The 18,189-nt window shown below is 38.9% G+C and overlaps 1 protein-coding gene across 5 annotated transcripts in view; it reads left to right on the forward strand.

Moving 5' to 3' along the window:
* The first annotated feature begins 3,735 nt into the window (after positions 1 to 3,735).
* Positions 3,736 to 18,189, forward strand: part of CCDC88A (coiled-coil domain containing 88A) — a 118,899-nt gene continuing 104,445 nt past the window's right edge. For 2 of the 5 annotated variants that reach the window (XM_070379555.1, XM_070379556.1), the window contains exons 1-2: positions 3,736 to 4,662; positions 4,759 to 4,859. In XM_070379555.1, coding sequence (XP_070235656.1) covers positions 4,600 to 4,662; positions 4,759 to 4,859 — 164 coding nt within the window. In that variant the 5' untranslated portion in view covers positions 3,736 to 4,599. The remainder of the gene's footprint in view (positions 4,663 to 4,758; positions 4,860 to 18,189) is intronic. The other 3 variants (XM_070379557.1, XM_005889468.3, XM_070379554.1) reach the window with 2 other exon arrangements.

The following is an 18,189-nucleotide window of genomic DNA, read 5'->3' on the forward strand; positions in this document are numbered from 1 at the left end:
GAGAATTCCACAGACTGTATAGTTCACGGGGTCGCAAAGAATTGAACGTGACTGAGCGACTTTCACTTTACTGATGACCAGGCTAAAAAGAGGATTCCTTTCTCTGCCTTGTCATCTCTTCCAAATTTACTTTCCTCTGCCCATTTGAGATATAGAACAGAACTACAAATACACTAATTAGATGTCCTTAGGGAATGAAACCACTATCCCATTTTACAGCTAAGGAAATAGATGCTCAAAGAAATTAGGTAACATACCTTCTCTTTGTCATCGTATTATGTTTCTCTTAAAACTATGCTTGATAATTAAAACATATACCTCCTATATTCTAAGGTGAATTTAAAATCTTATTCTTTACATCAAGAGGACTTAGAGATCCTTTTGAGAAATCTTTGAGAGATTGGATTTCTTGATGACCTGGCATTTCTTTTTAAATATTCATGAAGCAATGATGCCTTCCTTTTTTTAAGAATTAATTGACAATTCAGCCATTTTAGGTGTCCAATTCAGTGATTATTGTATATTCAAAGTATTGTGTATCCATCACAATAGTCATTGAGTATTTTCTTGAAACCCACACCCCTAAATCATGAATCCCATTTCCTCCCAACCTCCCCAGACCTAGACAGACACTAATCTACTAATCTATAGACTTGTTTCTTCTGGACATTTCATATAAATGCTATCATACAATATGTGGCAGGCCTTTGTGACAGACTTGTTTAGCTTAGCATAATGTTTTCAAAGTTCATCCATACTTAGCATGTGTTAGTACTTCATTGTTTTTTATTGCCAAATAATATTCCATTTTATAGATATACTGCATTTAATTTATTCAATTATCAGCTGATGGGCATTTGGGTTATTTTCAGCTATTCTAAACAACAATGCCATTCTGCTACTGTATTTATGACATTTATTATACTAGCTTATGGATGTGATTAGCTTTGCAAATATTTGTCACCAAGGAGCCTGGTTCCGAGTGAGCTTATCACTTCCTGTAGTGTAAATCAAGATGGAGGTAAACATGGGTGCTTTTAGTACACAGGTCGTGTTATGTACGTGTAACCTGCAGGGGAAGCCTCAATTATAATACACAGAATCTTTGTCTAGTGATTCCTCTGGTCCATTCCAATCATTTAATTTCTGCTAAGAAGAGGGTGGAGCTTTGGACCCTAGCCAGATGGATATGACTTTTCCAAAGTCCTTTACTGGGGATTTAATGTTCTAAGAAGGAATGAATTCAGGACACATAATTACAAAGCACAAAAAAAATACCTTGAAGAAATCTTGAGAAATCTCTTCCTAAGTGAAAGGAGGATAGGGAGAACTTTTGGATTTATTCTTACAGGATGTTGCAATTCAAAGACCATTAAGTTGCATATAATGTGCAATCCTCTTTTGCCAGACAGAGCAGTTTCCTGATTGTACTCTTGAGATATTATAAAGCATTTCTAAGACTGCTGTTAAACTAGAGAATTGTGAATTGGTAGGTTTTCAAATAAGTTACTCCAGACCTCCGTCTGGTCTAAAGCTTCCTGCTTTTACAATTAACTCCTCATGTTTCTTTGTTGCGTGTGTGTGTGTGTGTGTGTGTGTGTGTGTGTGTGTGTGTGTGTGTGTTAAACCTAAAGATAGACCAGGAAGCATCTGGGGCCATCTGGTTCTAAAGGGGAATCCAGATTTCTATGAGGGCTAGCTACTAAATGTAAAGAGGATAAACAATTCTATCTTAACTTTTAACTCCTGTGCTAACCTTCAGTCATTACCATCCAAAATGCCCTTAACTCACACTGGTGTTAAACTTCATGGTGTTTTCCTTTATGAATGAAGCAGGTTGGTCTGTCTTAACACAAACCACAGTACAGGCATGAACACTTTCATGTTGTTTTTAGCCAGGCTTCTGAGAGATTATGAAGAAAAGTGGACAAGTTAGGCATATAGCAATTCTTCCTTCTTGGTGCCTGTTCACTCTTGGTCTGTGTTTCTAAATAAAGGATTGTGATTAAGAAAAGAGTCATCAAGAGCAAAGGGAAAAGATTGCTAACAACCGGGATGACCCAGGACTTGTGTACTGGCCAGGGCAATGCAAAATTCTACTCTGTATATCACTTAGCAAAGTACCACATGAATGCATCCTAATTTTAATTAAGATAATTTGCGAGGTGCATTTATCTGCTCTCCAAAGCAAGATTCTTTCTCTTGCAACTGAAGTAAGACAGGTTACATTTCTCTCAAGATTCTTAATTTGAAAGGAATGATAATGAAAACAAAATCAATAATATGTATAAAGCCCTTACTCTAGGTTGCCATTTAACTCTACTAAGTTAACCCTGTTTAACACGTGAAGAAAGTAAAGTGCAGAGAGGTTCAGAGACTTGCTTACACAGCTGGTAAGTATTAGAGCCTGGATCTGAATTCAGCAGAAGACTCTAGTGCTCAGATGGTAAAGGGTCTGTCTACAATGCTGGAGACCCGGGTTCAATCCCTGGGTCGGGAAGATCCGCTGGAGAAGGAAATGGCAATCCACTCCAGTACTATTGCCTGGAAAATCCCATGGACAGAGGAGCCTGGTAGGCTACAAGTCCATGGGGTCGCACAGAGTCGGACAGGACTGTGCGACTTCACTTACTTACTTACTTAGAAGACTCTAGAACCCAGGTCTCAACAACCTAAATAAGAAATTATGCTGTTCTTAATTCAGTGTTATGACAAAAACATTTTTACTGCTAATTAAAAATATCATGTAAGTACTCAAAGTAGATATTTATGTAAATGTAAATACACACTGAAGAACTATAATACTATATTTATTTTCTTTAAAAAAATGTTTTTGCATGCCATTTTGTCCCAGGGAAAAGCCTTATTTTCCTTCAGAATTAAGAGGAATAACATTTGATTTTGTGGGGGAACTGTTAAAATTACTTTGATGGTTCCAGTCGTGCACAGCATTAAGATTTATGACAAATATGTAATCTGTTTATTTGTCACCCAACTTGGATGACTTCCAAATGTTTCCTCTTAGTAGCTCTTGATTTTTGTTTGGATTTTTTTCAATCACCAAATAGTCAAACAACAATGTCTGAATCACGTTTGCTCCAGTTAGAAAATACCAACATGTTGAAAGGCAGCTTTGGTTATTTAAAACCCTACTACATTCACGTGCAACTTTGAAGAGCATGCATGCTTTCATGGACTGGATTTTTTAAAGAAGAAGCAAAAAGAGGAAAAAACCCCTAAAACAAACAAGTTTGCGCCTCAGGTCCCTTCTTTGCTATTTACTGCAGTGAGTTTTCCTACTCCGTTTTGCTGGCGAAAGCACGCTCAACAGATCAAACTGTCCGAAAAAGGCCGTCTGCATCCCTCATGTTTAGAAGAGAGGGATTTCGTTCTTTCCTTCACACATCAAAGAAAGCACTCGGGGAGGAAATAAACCATAATTAGGCATGAGCAAGCGAGCAGACCGACCCCTTCCTCTCCCTTTCCCATCCCCGCCCCCCAGGCCCTGGCAACCATCCTGGGCGCGAGCGAGGAGCCGGCCACCGCAGCAGCTGCAGCGAGCGCGCGTCCACGCCGCGCCCGCCGCTAGGATCTGGGCGGCGGCGGGGCCGGCCCGGGGTCGCGCGTACTCGGGAGCGCGCTCATGCAGCGGTTTTCTTCTCCCACAATCCAGAGGCTTGCGGCGCGGGAGGGGCGGGGAGTCGGCGGAAGGATATGGCCGCGGAGGGAGCTGCACGCTCCCTTTGACGGCTGGCTGGAGGCACTAGTTTGAGCGGCAAGGAGCGGGGTGTGATGCGGCACTGCGGTTCTGAGGCCGTTACTCCGGCTCCTCTAGAGAGGGCGGAGGAGGAGGCTGGAGCTCGGCGGTGATTTTGTGCCAGGGCTTCCCAGAGGCGCACTGAAAAGGCTGGCGGGGCTCGGGAAGCTGGGGGGTTAGGGACACTCATTCAAGCCCCCACCCCCCGGGAGGGGAAGGGGGCAGGCGGCGAGGCTCCAAGCGGTTGAGAGATGGTGTGTGCTCGGGGGGAAGGAGCGAGCGCTGCCTGTCGTTGGTGAGGGGCTGCAGGCAGGGAAAGCTCCGTGGGTCAAAGCTGTTCCATGCCCACTGGTGGGTGGAACGTGTTGAGCGGAACACTGAGGTCTAGCCTGGCGGCCGCTCGGACCCCTTAACGTGGTATCTAACGTGGGATTTCATTTAGCCCACTGTGGGATTAATTCGTTGGGGGCAGCCTCGCTGTTCTGGCTCCTCCAGGAGGAGCTGGGCAACCTTGACGGGCTTTTTGTCTTGCTGCTCCAGCCCCTTCTCCCTTCCTCCTCCTCCAGATGCCTTTTCTCTGCCCCTCCTCGCCCGGTACAGACATTTCCAGCGCAGGCTGCCGCTCGTGGCTGCTGTCGAAGCCACTTTTCGGGATTTCGATTCGTTTCCCTCTGGGGTGTTTTTTGAGGAGGGAGAGTTTTTCTCCCCTCCACGATGGGATTTTCTTCCCGTGCCAAAGTGGACTTTCATTGATTTCTACTTACTTCTTCAACGTTTAGTGACCAATTCTCTAGGCGTTTTTTTGTGGTGGTTCCTTTTTTTTCAAGTACATTCTCTGTAAAATGGAGAACGAGGTTTTTACTCCCCTTCTGGAGCAGTTCATGACCAGCCCCTTGGTCACTTGGGTAAGTGGGGTGTTATTTGTTGCATATTTTGCTGCATTATTTGTGGCTGCAGAGATGGAGGTGGGCGTTCGTGTCGTAATGATCATTCTGTTCTAGGTTAAAACGTTTGGACCTCTGGCTGCAGGAAATGGGACCAACCTGGATGAATATGTGGCTTTGGTGGATGGGGTATTCTTGAACCAAGTCATGCTTCAAATGTAAGTGCTCTGTTTTTTCTTTCTAGGCAGCTTTTTTTTTTTTTTTTAATTGCATACTGTGAACTTAGAGACTGTGTTTTAAGATCTTTGGTCAGAAAAATTCAGGTGGTTTAAGAACTGCACCTTGAAAGGTGATAATCTTACGTGCCCACCACATTTATCACAAGCCAGTAATTATACCTGTTAAAATTGTGGAACTTTAATTTTTCATTCTGCAAATCATGTATTGTCACTTACTGTCTTCAGTGCTGAAATCCAAACCACATTGTGGCCTTTTTGATAATTTGGTAAAATGAGGAGAATTAGAATAGTTTCCTGAGGTGGGGGGCTGGGGGGGGAGAGCGTTTACTGTAAAGTTATGTGCATTTGGTACAGAATGTTTCTTATTAACCTTTGTGTCTAAAAATAAATGGCTCAAATTTTGAAACTGGTGAAGTAACAGATTTCAGAGAAAAGAATTTCAAATAGCAGTTCTGATTGGTGAAGACTTGCTGTAGGAAGTAATTTAAATGCATCTAATAACTAAAGTCTGATTAGATGATTGTGTGAATTATTTGATTAATATTTGGGAAATCATTTTAAGGTGTTCTTAGAGCTTGTTTTGAAATGCAGGTGATTGAAATCTTGATGACAATTAGCTAATGATTTAGTAGGCAAATCTTTGTTTTTTATATTTATAATGTTAGCTTTAAATTAAGTAGAAAAGTGTTTCTGAGGTGGCAGTTGAATATCGAAATCACATTGGTAGCTGGATCAATGAAATAAAAACTCTATTTTTATCATAGATATTGTAGCATTAGGTGCATTCTTAGCACATCAGTGTAGTGAGTATTACAGCTGTGCTCAAAATTATGTGTATTAGCCTTATTTCTCTTGAATACTACCTGATTACAAGAGTAGTTTGAAACTTTCTATTTTAAGATATTCTTTGTGTTAGATATGTGGGGAATTTAGTGCATTATTAGTAAATGTTACCAGAGAATAAGTCTACTGTTAATAGAATAATACCCTAACATAAAAGTGATCAATTCTGTATATTTTTGATATTAGTTTTCTCTTTAGATTTTTCTACTTAAAAGAAGGTATAGTGAAATCCATAAATAACTGTTCCAGTTGTAACTTCAGTCTGTGTACTCAGAGTCTTGTAGTCTGTATGCTCAGAGACTTTGCTGTTTTTCATATATGTGTTGATCCTACAGCAAAGTATTATACTACTACATGTTTCCAAAAGTGTTTTTTTTTGTATAGGCACCCAAAGAAATATGTTATCTGAATGTATTTTTTTTTTCTTAAGAAAGGAAAAGGGAATGTGGACATAATTATTTCCAGGGATAATAAATATATTTTGGGCAGCTTTCCCATGGAAGTATCTTTAATCTTTGAAATATCCCTCTATTTCCCAAGCAAAATGGTAGAATAATTAAACCAACTTCTATTTTAGGGAACACAAGTGACAGGAAGGGTAGCCATTACAGTAGATACTCAGAACTTGTTCCCCTGTGTCTCTTTTCTTATTTGTTTTTAGACAGATTTTGAGTTTGTATGTTGAACCCTAAAAAAACAGGTGTGCTCGTAAATGTAGGAAAATACATTAGTTTTCCCCTTTAATGGTTTTTATTTGAATGATTCTTTTTCCAAAAAATAGTAGATTTTTTTTGAAGCCAGAATAGTTAGCCGAGGTGCTAAAAACAGACACTTTAGCTTGTTTCCACTTTGGGTACAGTTTTATACTTAAAATATATATGTGTGTGTATATTTTGAAGTAATGGTGTTCCAAAATAGTGGTTGCCAGGTTGTTTTTTTTTGGGAAGACTAGCTTCATTCCAAACCTCAAATCTGCTTCTGTTTTTAATTCCACCTTTTAGTTTCTTTAAAAGTTTTTTCGGTGTCCTAATTCTGTTCTGAATGACCTGTATAAATTAAAGGAAAAGAAAATTAAGAAAAAAAGAAAGACATATGTTTTAGTTTTTTTAAAAGTGTCTTATGAGATCAACACAAATTTATTGTAATTTATTACCTAATTATTTACCCCATAGGGCAACAAAATACACATTGTTTTAAGCTATATTTTGTTAATTTTGAAATCATTAAGATTTCTACTGAGCACTTTGCTCAAATTAACTTTTGATATATTATATTAAATTGTCAGTTGAAATTGTGCCTAGTAAGTTAACCTAAAAATAATTTCTAGATTAAGTTTGGTTATAGAATTTGTGGGTGAGAACTGTTTGTAAATGCAGCATATGGATTTTTGTGTGTGTGTGATGTTTCTTGTGCTTGGAGTTCATTGAGCTTCTTGGATCTGTGGTTTTATAGTTTTTATCAAATTTGGAAAAAATCTGGCCATTATTTCTTAAGTATATATGTATATATGTCTTTTCTTTGCCCCCTTTCCTCCTCTTGGAAGTCCAGTTACATGTAAATCAGGGTACTTGATGTTTGTTGATATACCATTCAGTTTTCTTTTCAGTCTTTTTCTGTTTCACTTTGGGTAATCTTGCTAAATTCATTAATCCTTTTTTTCTGTAATGTTTAATCTGCTGTTAGTCCCATCCAGTGTGTTTTTCATTTTAGAAACTGTAGTTCCAGCTCCAAAAATTCAGTCTTTTTTATATTTTCCATGTTTATAGATTTCATGTTTTGTCTTTTCTATAGCTTCTTGAACATAGAGAATACAGTAATAACTGGCTTAATGTTCATGTCTTCTAATGTTGTCTGTGCCGTTTCTTGGTTGGTTTTGATTGATTTTTCTTCTCACTATGGATTGTACTTCTTTTTGCATACCTGGTAATTTTTTATTAGATGCCAGACATTTGAAATTTTACTTTGTTGTTGGGTGCAGGATTTTTTTGCATCTCATTAAAAATATTTTTGAGCTTTGTTTTGGAATGCAGTTAAGTTACTTGGAAACAGTGGTCTTTTTAGATCTTGCTTTTAAGTTGTGTTAGGCATCACCACTTTGCTTTGTTGCACTGTTGAGGCAAAACCCTTGTGAGTACTCTGGCAGTGGGAACGGGACCTAGTCCTGACTTTTGTGCGCTCTGGGTGGTGTTCCCTCTAATCCTTTTTAGTGGTTCTTTCACTGTCCCTGGATGGTTTCTTCACACACATGTACTGGTAAGTACTCAGCTAAAGACTTGAAGGATAACCTGTGCAGATCTCTGGATCTTTCTGAGCAGCTCTCTCTTAGGTGCTCTGCTGTGTATATGAAGGTCACCTTGCTGTCCCCAGACTAAGTTCTGTGTCCTGGATTCAGGGAGACCACTGTGCTCTGCCTCTGTTCCCCATTCCTGTTCTGCGGCCTAGAAACTCTTTCAAGGCAATAAACTGGTACAATGGTAGGATTTGTTTTGTATGTTTCCCATCTATGAAGGATCTACTGTTCTTTGTTGCCTGATGTCCATTGTTTTCAAAAATGCTTCGTATGTTTTGTGTCCTTCCCCACCACCCCCGCAGTTGTTTCAGGCAGGAGGGTAAGTTTGGTTCCTTTAATTTCATCTTGGCCAGATATGAAAATCTGTTTATATCTTTAAAACCTGTCTTGTATTCCTGCTTTCAGATGTGACAGAATTTTATTATAGGATCCTTATGGTAGAATTTTTTTTTTTTCATCTAAAGAGTAAGAATATTCATTAATTTAGTGACTTCTGGATTTGCCATTTTTGACCCAGAATTTGAAAGTAAAGAGTGGACCTCTTCATTGTAGTTTATGACTCTGCCTTATAATTTCGGAGTCTGTTCACTGGTTTGGGATTCACTGTATTCAGAGATGAATCCTGAATTTCATTGAGTAGCTCCTTGAATCAAAGAATCTCTGTAAGAGCCTGTGACAAGGCATCAGTCCTCTAACTAATGGGAAGAGGAAGCTATTTAGAGATCTGTAATGATGGCCAGCTCTTCTGCATGCTGCAGGGCATTTTCCTACTTCAACCAGATGAAATCTTTTTTCTTCAGTGCTAGTTATCAGACATAGGGCTTGGTGACAGTGAAGTGGAAATAATCATTTTCCTGTTTGAGATGTCATGCAGTTTTGCAGCCAATTTAGGATATTACTTGCTGTGAATTTTTAAGGTATTTGTGACATTGTAGTTGATTTCATAATTTTAGTCATACTACCTAAGCAATTGAAAATATGGTTATGTTAGGGTTTTAAGTACTGAAAAGTTGTTAATAGTGTCAAAACCATATTTGGAAATTCTGTGATTCAACCCCATTAGATAGACCCCTACAGAAATCTGTACTTGAATTATGTAGTAACTGTGATATACTTGTTTATGGCATTTCTTCTTTTAGAAATCTTGAATTTGAAGGGATTTTAGAAATCATCTACCATGAAAATCATTCTTACATGACACATGGTCATCCAATTTCTGCTTAAGTATTTCCCGAGAAGCAGCTTCATAAAGTATACGTAAAGAAGGCATTAAATAGAGGAAGTTGACTGAGAAATCTTCCTTCATTCTACTAGTGCTTAAGATTCAAAAATACAGTGTGCTGACTTTATGACTAAGTAACCGCCAGATGTCTAATAAATTACATGTTTTCTTACCAAGTATGGCATTGACTCTGAATTTTGGTATGGTCTCTCACACAGGTTTTGTTCAGTTTTGTTTTTGTTTTGACTTCTTTAAGAACATACTCATGATATAGTCAGAGTTGCTCTCTTACTACCTGGTTTTTGATTTACCTCCCAAATATTTCTCAGATGTGTCCTTGACTTGGCTTAATGCAATAGCCCCTGACTGGTTTTCTTACCTTTGGCTTGCCCCCCTTCAAGTTGTCTCCTCATGTAATCATGGGAAATTTTTTAACACGCAGATTTTATCATGTCGCTCCCATCTTTAAGATGGCTCAGCATCCTTCTTCTGCCTTCAGAGTAAACATGTTACTTGAATGTCTAGACTCCTTTGAGATCTGGCTGCTGCCCGATTCTCTGTTTTTATCTTTGCATAGTACCAGTCTTCAGTGCATGCCCTAAGATTGAGCAAACTTAGAGTTCCCAAAGATAAGCGGTGTTCTCACATGTCTCTGTGCCTTTCTATACACATTTCCCTTCCTTAGAACACACTCTACCTCCTTACTAGTGCTTTCTTTAGCTTTGCAGCCATTCCTGGGCCCATCTGAGGCTTAGCACTCCTTGTGCTTCCGTAGGACCCTATTTTTACCTTGGTAATAGCAGTTTTTGGTATGCTAGACTCTACTGACTAACCTGTGTCTTGGTACCAAAGACTATATCTTTTATATCTCTGTTCCTAACACAGTGCTTGATACACAGTAGGTTCTTGATACACTTATCTTGAATGAATGAATAATAGGCTGTGTGGTGAAGTGGAATGAATTTGGGCTTTGCATCAGATGGACTTGGTTTCATGTCACCATACCTGCCTGTTCATGTTTCCTCAAACAAGTCATGATCTTTCACAGCTCAGTTTTGTATGATCTCTATTGGTGTCATCTCACTTAAATTCTCAGTTTTCTCATTTATAAGCAGGATAGAAAGAGAATCATAGTGTTATTATAAGAATCAAATAGGATGGTTTGTGCACAATGCTTAGCATATAGCGAGTGCTAAGTAGATGTTAGCTGTTGAAATCTTTTATTTCTATTATAATAATAACTGTCTTCTAGACTTCCCTTCCTCCCCCCCGACTTTTTTTTTGTGCCAGCAAATTCCTACTCATCCTTTAACATGCTGAGAAGCCCCTTGGCAGAGTTAATTGCCCTCTCCTATGTGATTCCTTAGCTACCTTTACTAAATTGTTAAATTGTTGTTACTACTAGACAGTTAGCATTTAGAGGCTAGAGATTTAGTGTTACGAATCACCAGCACTTAGCATAGTGCCTGGCATGTGTCACCAGCATGTAGCATAGATTGGTACATCTAAGTTTTCAGTAAATGTCAAAGGAATGAATGCACGCTTTGTAATTTTATTAATTGTCAGAATTTTGAGGACACTCTCTAGTTTTAGTGTTGTACAATTTTGTTTTACTTTTTAGTTTGTCTCCCTTTTTTCCCTAAGTTAAAAAAAATTATTTGTTTTTGGCTTTCTAGGTCTTCCTTGCTGCCCTGGTTTTTCTTGAGTTGTGGAGAGCGGGGGCTAGTCTCTGGTTGTGGTGCCTGGACTTCTTATTGCAGTGGTTTCTCTTCTGGCGGAGCGCAGACCCTGGGGTGTGCTGGCTTCAGTAGTCACGGTTCCTGGGCTCTCAAGCACTGGCTCCGTAGTCGTGCTACACTGATTCTTTACCACTGAGTCACCAGGGAAGCCCTTTAGTTTGTCTTCCATTTCTCCTTGCTTTTGTTTCCCCTCTGTCCCCTTATTTATTTTAATTACCTTTATTGGAGTTTTTCCCCACCTATGTTATGTCTTGCTGAGGTGAGGTGGTAAGAACAAGTCATAGTTGGTGATTTTGTATGGTATTAGAATATAGAGAGCCTTCAGTTTGTGTTCCAGTAACTTTCTTGTTGATGTTCAACATACTGAGATTTTTTTTGTCCACAGCTCAACAGTAAAAATTCAAATTAATAATTTGTGGAATTTAGAATTCATAAACTCACAGTTTTGTATCTGAAGAGGTGAATCTCAACCTCCTATCACCATCCCTGACTCTGGCACCACAAAGAGGTCTCTGTGCATGCCTGTGGACATCTTGCATGTACCTGAGATCCAGGCTCTTGTACGCCCTCTTCCAAACAGCTACTCCTTGGCCCAAGGATGTATACATGTGTAGCATTGAACACATGCTCAGAACAGATGGGAAAAGAGGCCTGTGCAGGTGCTGAAATTGGGTTCAGTTCAGTCGCTCAGTCGTGTCTGACTCTTTGTGACCCCACGAATCGCAGCACACCAAGCCTCCCTGTCCATCACCAACTCCTGGAGTTCACTCAAACTCACGTCCATCGAGTCAGTGATGCCATCCAGCCATCTCATCCTCTGTCGTCCCCTTCTCCTCCTGCCCCCAGTCCCTCCCAGCATCAGAGTCTTTTCCAATGAGTCAACTCTTCGAGTGAGGTAGCCAAAGTACTAGAGTTTCAGCTTTAGCATCATTCCTTCCAAAGAACACCCAGGACTGATCTCCTTTAGAATGGACTGGTTGGATCTTCTTACAGTCCAAGGGACTCTCAAGAGTCTTCTCCAACACCACAGTTCAAAAGCATCAATTCTTCGGCGCTCAGCCTTCTTCACAGTCCAACTCTCACATCCATACATGACCACTGGAAAAACCATAGCCTTGACTAGACGAACCTTTGTTGGCAAAGTAACGTCTCTGCTTTTCAATATGCTATCTAGGTTGGTCATAACTTTGCTTCCAAGGAGTAAGCGTCTTTTAATTTCATGGCTGTAATCACCATCTGCAGTGATTTTGGAGCCCAAAAAAATAAAGTCTGACACTGTTTCCACTGTTCCCCATCTATTTGCCGTGAAGTGATGGGACCAGATGCGATGATCTTCGTTTTCTGAATGTTGAGCTTTAAGCCAACTTTTTCACTCTCCTCTTTCACTTTCATCAAGATGCTTTTTTGTTCCTCTTCACTTTCTGCCATAAGGGTGGTGTCATCTGCATATCTGAGGTTATTTATATTTCTCCTGGCAATCTTGATTCCAGCTTATGCTTCTTCCAGCTCAGCGTTTCTCATGATGTACTCTGCATATAAGTTAAATAAGCAGGGTGACAATATACAGCCTTGACGTACTCCTTTTCCTAATTGGAACCAGTCTGTTGTTCCATGTCCAGTTCTAACTGTTGCTTCCTGATCTGCATACAGATTTCTCAAGAGGCAGGTCAGGTGATCTGGTATTCCCATCTCCTTCAGAATTTTCCACAGTTTATTGTGATCTACACAGTCAAAGGCTTTGGCATAGTCAATAAAGCAGAAATAGATGTTTTTTGGAACTCTCATGCTTTTTCCATGATCCAGCAGATGTTGGGAATTTGATCTCTGGTTCCTCTGCCTTTTCTAAAACCAGCTTGAACATCTGGAAGTTCACGGTTCATGTATTGCTGAAGCCTGGCTTGGAGAATTTTGAGCATTATTTTACTAGCGTGTGAGATGAGTGCAATTAGGTTAGAGGTATTTTAATAAGAAATTCCATAGTTCCAGATAAATGGGAGTAAGAAGTGGTGGTGTAGAGGTTTGTCTTCTTGTTTTCATGGACTTCTTGCCCAGTGGTGAGGGGCGTGTCCTGAGGAGGGCCACAGTGCCACTCTGGACAGAGACCTCTTTTGCCAGGATCTATAAACATAGTGAAAAGGATAAAAGGGATGGTTCATTCAGAGATCAGTTCATTCATTTAATAGCAAAGTCTGTATGACAAACTATCTGATAGGTGTTTGGGATGTGATGCTGAGTAAGATACAGTCTTTTGCCCAGTAGTAACGGAGACGACATGTAAACAAATTGCAGTGTGACATACGTGCCATGTAGTGGAATTATGTTCTTGGTACAGTGTTGGCACAGAGAGGTAATCATTTACATTGAGTAGGAGCAGTGAAGTGAATAGAAGTGACAAATAGTGGCGGTAAGAGGGAGGATGTTTTAAATAAAATAACATGAAACATGAAAATGTGAATAAAAATGGTGGCATTGGGGAACTGTAGGATATTTTATGTGGCCAGAGCAGAGATTGTATGCTTCTTGCACATGGGAAATGAATTTGAAGAGGTGGAGAGTGGCAAGCTGTCCTTAAGAAGCCGCATTGAGAGTATCAAGTGTTTTCCAGGAGAGATGAATATTTGTTCAGGTCCTCTCCAGAGAAACGGAACTGACAAGATTGTGTCTTCGTGAGTGTGTCTGTATGTGTATGTGTGTACATGTGTGTGGAGAGAGAGAGAGAGATGTATAATAGATTTATTTTAAAGAATTGGCTCAGGAGATTGTGGAGGCTTAGTCTGAAATCTAATGGAATGGGCCTGCGTGAACTCAGGGAAGAAATGCACTAAGTTCAAAGGCAATTTTCTAGCAGAAAGTTCTGTTTGTTCCATTAAGGTCTTCAAATGGTTGGACAGTGTCCATCCACATTATGGAGGATAATCTGCTCTACTTAAAATCAGTTGACTTAACATGTTAATCTTGTCCAGAAAACACCTTCACAAAACATGCAGAATAGTATTTGACCAAATATCTGGGCACTGTGTGTTCCAGCCAAGTTAACATATATAATTAGCCATCATAACTAGTGTTTCTTTAACCAGGTCCACAGGTATTCTTGGGAATCTTTAGAAATTTTAACTTTTTTGTTTCCATGTCATTAATTTAAATTCTTTTTCAAGTGGTAATAATAAAGCATTTCTTTTACAGTAGTTATTCCCTACTGAAAGTTGTTTTTTTTTTAATCATAGATTTTAAATTAGTTTCTTCAGTGACATTTTTCAGACAGGCGCCTAAGACTCTTAGGATGTCTATGGACAGATACTCAGAGATTCTTGATAATTTATTTCTTTAAAATGTGTCATTCACTACTTTACTTATCTTGAAAAGCATTAATATAAACTAAAGAACATTGGAGTAATTAAGCAGATAGCATTTGCATATTAGAAGGACTGAGTCTCAGGCCAGAACAGAGATAGAAACCACATTGATGTAGAAATGATATGGAAGAGAGAGAATGCTGATGTGATGGGACTGGGCTACCAGTTTGGTATGGAGAATGAGAAAGTGATGTGTTTAAGATGATTATCAAGCTTTTTGCTTGGGTGGAGAATGGATGGTAGAGGGGCTTCCCTGGTGGTGCTGTGTTAAGAATTCATCTTGCAGTGCATGGAATGTGGGTTTAACCCAGGGATCCAAGATCTCACATGCAACTAAGTCTACATGCCATAATAAGACCTGATGCAGCTATATAAACAGATATTAAAAAAAAAGAATGGATGATAGTGGTAGTGCCTTTTGTAAGTAAGGCATTATGAAAAGTTAAGGGGACGGAAAGTGTGGAAAATAATTTTATTTTGGAATGTCTGGTGAACAATGAGAAATATCTTGTGGGCAGGTGGATATACATAGGTTTGTGCTCAGGAGAAAGGCTTAGAATAGAGATAGAAATACGGGAATTAGCTTTTAAGTTTGTAATAGAAATTAAGGACATGATGTCAAAAAATAAACAGAAGGGCCAATGACATGTCCTAGGAAGCAGCAACATTTAAAGGCTGGAAGTTAGAGGAAAGTGGAAAATTTCACAAGGCTGCTGGGAGGAAATCACAAAGGGAGTCAGTTAAAAATGAATACAAGTATTGTCTTGCAGGGTTGATGGCTTATTTGAGATTTGGAAACCACACATTTTAGCAAGCCAGTCAGCATGGTTGAGTTCAGTGATGCTTAGCACTCAGAAACTGACCCAGAAGATCTGGGGAGTTTATTCAAAATTAGGGATTGATTCAGATATGTGGAGTAGGAACATTTTCAGGTGAGAAGTGAAATGAATAGAATGTGAGCATTAAAGTGAGTAGGGAAGTGTTAGGGGAGGTTGATAGAGTTTGCAGTAATGAAGAGTTGGTTAGAAGGAGTGAAGAAGTGAGACAGAGTGGTGTGTGCTGTTGAGGTCAGAGGGGACTTTTGGAATTTGAGCTTTTGGAGGTTGCAATTGTGAGTGGTCATTTAGAGCCAAACTTACACCGTAGTAATGGGTGAATAAAATAAAATAGAGTGAAGGTAACTAAAGTTGAAAAGGAACTTATTTGCTTATTCTTTATGAAGCTATGGTCTCTTGATCACCATTAGAGGTAGGCAAAAGTATTTTGAATTAAAAAAGAAAGCTGGATAATAAATAGCTCATTTTAACAATGTTACAATGTAAGAAAATTTTAATAGTAGGGAAAGAAGACCAGTATTGGAAATTTTATTAGCATAACCCTTGTATTAAAAATCAAACTTTGTGGAATATCTAATAGTTTTTTGGGAATTTTTTTTAAATGATGTATTCTTAATGTGACTTACTTTCCTAGTGATAGCCAGAAAAAAATTTGAACTTCACATTACCATTGACAACATGACTGTTGCCTTTCCCTCGCGTGGTAAAGGACCAAGGATGATGGCTTAGGTTTTAGGTGTTGAGTTCTAGTCCTTGGTAAGATCTGGATTATTTATTATAAAGTGGTAGTGGATAAGACCTGGTGGGCTGCAGTCCATGGGGTCGCTAGGAGTCGGACATGACTGAGCGACTTCACTTTCATGCATTGGAGAAGGAAATGGCAACCCACTCCAGTGTTCCTGCTCCCCCAGGGACGGGGGAGCCTGGTGGGCTGCCGTCTCTGGGGTCGCACAGAGTCGGACACGACTGAAGCGACTTAGCAGTGGATAAGAAGTGAAGAAAGACCACTGGAGGCAATACTCCAATCCTTCTTATTTTTTTGTAAGATTAAGCAAAATTTTATTTTGCATTATTTCTGAGAGTGTATTTTTTTAAGTATAGTTGATTAACATTATGTTAGTTTCAGGTATGCAGCATAATGATTCAGTATTTGCATATACTGTAAAATGATCACAGAAGTCCAGTGAACATTCATCACTATTCGAGTCCATTTTTGCTGAGACTGGTTATGAAAGGGTAAATCACAGTAAAATCCTAGTTGATTTGAATGTTCAGTGAAAATGGAGTGTTGTTTACTTATAATTGAATGCTAATTTCATTTTCTCCAACTCTTTGTTTAAAATCTTGGCAAATGAATTAAACTGTATTTCTACCTCTGTAAATATATTGTATATGTGATGATTCAAAATCTTGCAATATCTCATTTTATTGTTTTAAAGTTAAGTATTTGTGTTAAGTATTGAATGTATATAACTGATGTAGATGAGTGGTGAATGATCCCAAGCATGTGCTTGAAAACAAATCTCTTGTTAGTAGTTTTTTCTCTTTCTTTCTTTAGTTTTCATGAGTTTTATGTTTCTTTTCAGTGAGAGAGTGTGTGTGTGTATTAGCAGGTTTGGATTAGGAACAAACCTAAAAGAGTAGGGAACCCTACTGTTCATATATATAAGCTAGAAGTTTGGTTTAGCTTCTTGAGTTATGGATAGTCAGGGAAACCTAAATAGGGAGGAAGCTAGATTTGATTCAAATCTTGTAGAATGATTGGACTTGATAGCCATAGATGAGAGGAGGGTGTTTTAAAGTAGGGAAGCAGCTTGAGGGAAAAGTATATTATGTATATTTATTAACTGGAAGGTGGTGAGGGGACTAGCCTTAGCAGAAAATCCAATTTGGGGAACCATAGTAGGCCAGGTTATAGAAAACCTGAAAATTCACTAGTTATGAATTAAACTGCATATACAGTCATTGAAGAGCCATTTAAAATTCCTCATTAGGGGATTAAAAGTAATACTTGAGGAAAATCACTTTGGCGTTAATTGGCAGCACAGACTGAGGAAGGAATTCATTTGTTTATTCAGTTTATTGAGTATATACTATTTATAGTATTACAAGTACTGAGAATTACACCAGTGAATTAATGGAGGTTAAGTGAAGTCACTCAGTCGTGTCCAACTCTTTGCGACCCCATGGACTGTAACCTACCAGGCTCCTCTGTCCATGGGATTCTCCAGGCAAGAAATACTGGAGTGTGTTGCCATTTCCTTCTCCAGCGGATCTTCCCGACCCAGGGATTAAACCCTGGTCTCCTGCCTTGCAGGCAGACGCTTTAACCTCTGAGCCACCAGGGAAGCCCCAATAATAGTGCTTGAGGAATAGGTAAGGAAGATAGACGGGTAGTAATGATGTCATTTATGCTTTTGGTGTTGAGGTCCTTGATCAGGGTGAGGTGTATGACTAGAGAAGAAGGAGCAAATTCAAGAATTACTGCAGAAGAATTCATGGAATTCTAGTTACAGTGTGTGAAAAGGAAGAATGAAAGATGATGCGAAGATTAAAGTTGAGCAGACTATATTTAAAATTATGTGCTTATAAGAAAAATGATGTGAAGTTTGAATACTTAATTTTGCTGAAGAAATAAAGATACTTTTATTTTTCATAGCTTGCAACTAAAAACATTTAAATGTGTGAGATAGTGGTGTGTTTAGACAATGAGGCCTAATTTTGTATGAGAAATATTTCAATTGCTATGTGTCTGTGCTCTTGTTTAAATTCTCATTACTATCATTTAGTGCATATTTTGTTTATGAATTTATTTTGTTAAACAGTTTTAGGATGTGTTATTACAGTTCTTTTGGGCTTTTAGAATGCTTTAAAGTGTACATTTATAGGATATAGCTTATCTAGGAGATTAAACAATCCCCTGAAAATCAGGTTGCTTTGTTTTGTTTTTTTCTATTGTGCTGTTCACCTTTCTTGACCAAGAAACTCTCCTTTTGCAGTTTTAACTGTTTAGAACTTAGCTATCT

The sequence above is a fragment of the Bos mutus genome, chromosome 11 (assembly GCF_027580195.1).
Source record: "Bos mutus isolate GX-2022 chromosome 11, NWIPB_WYAK_1.1, whole genome shotgun sequence".
NCBI classification, from domain to species: Eukaryota; Metazoa; Chordata; class Mammalia; order Artiodactyla; family Bovidae; genus Bos; species Bos mutus.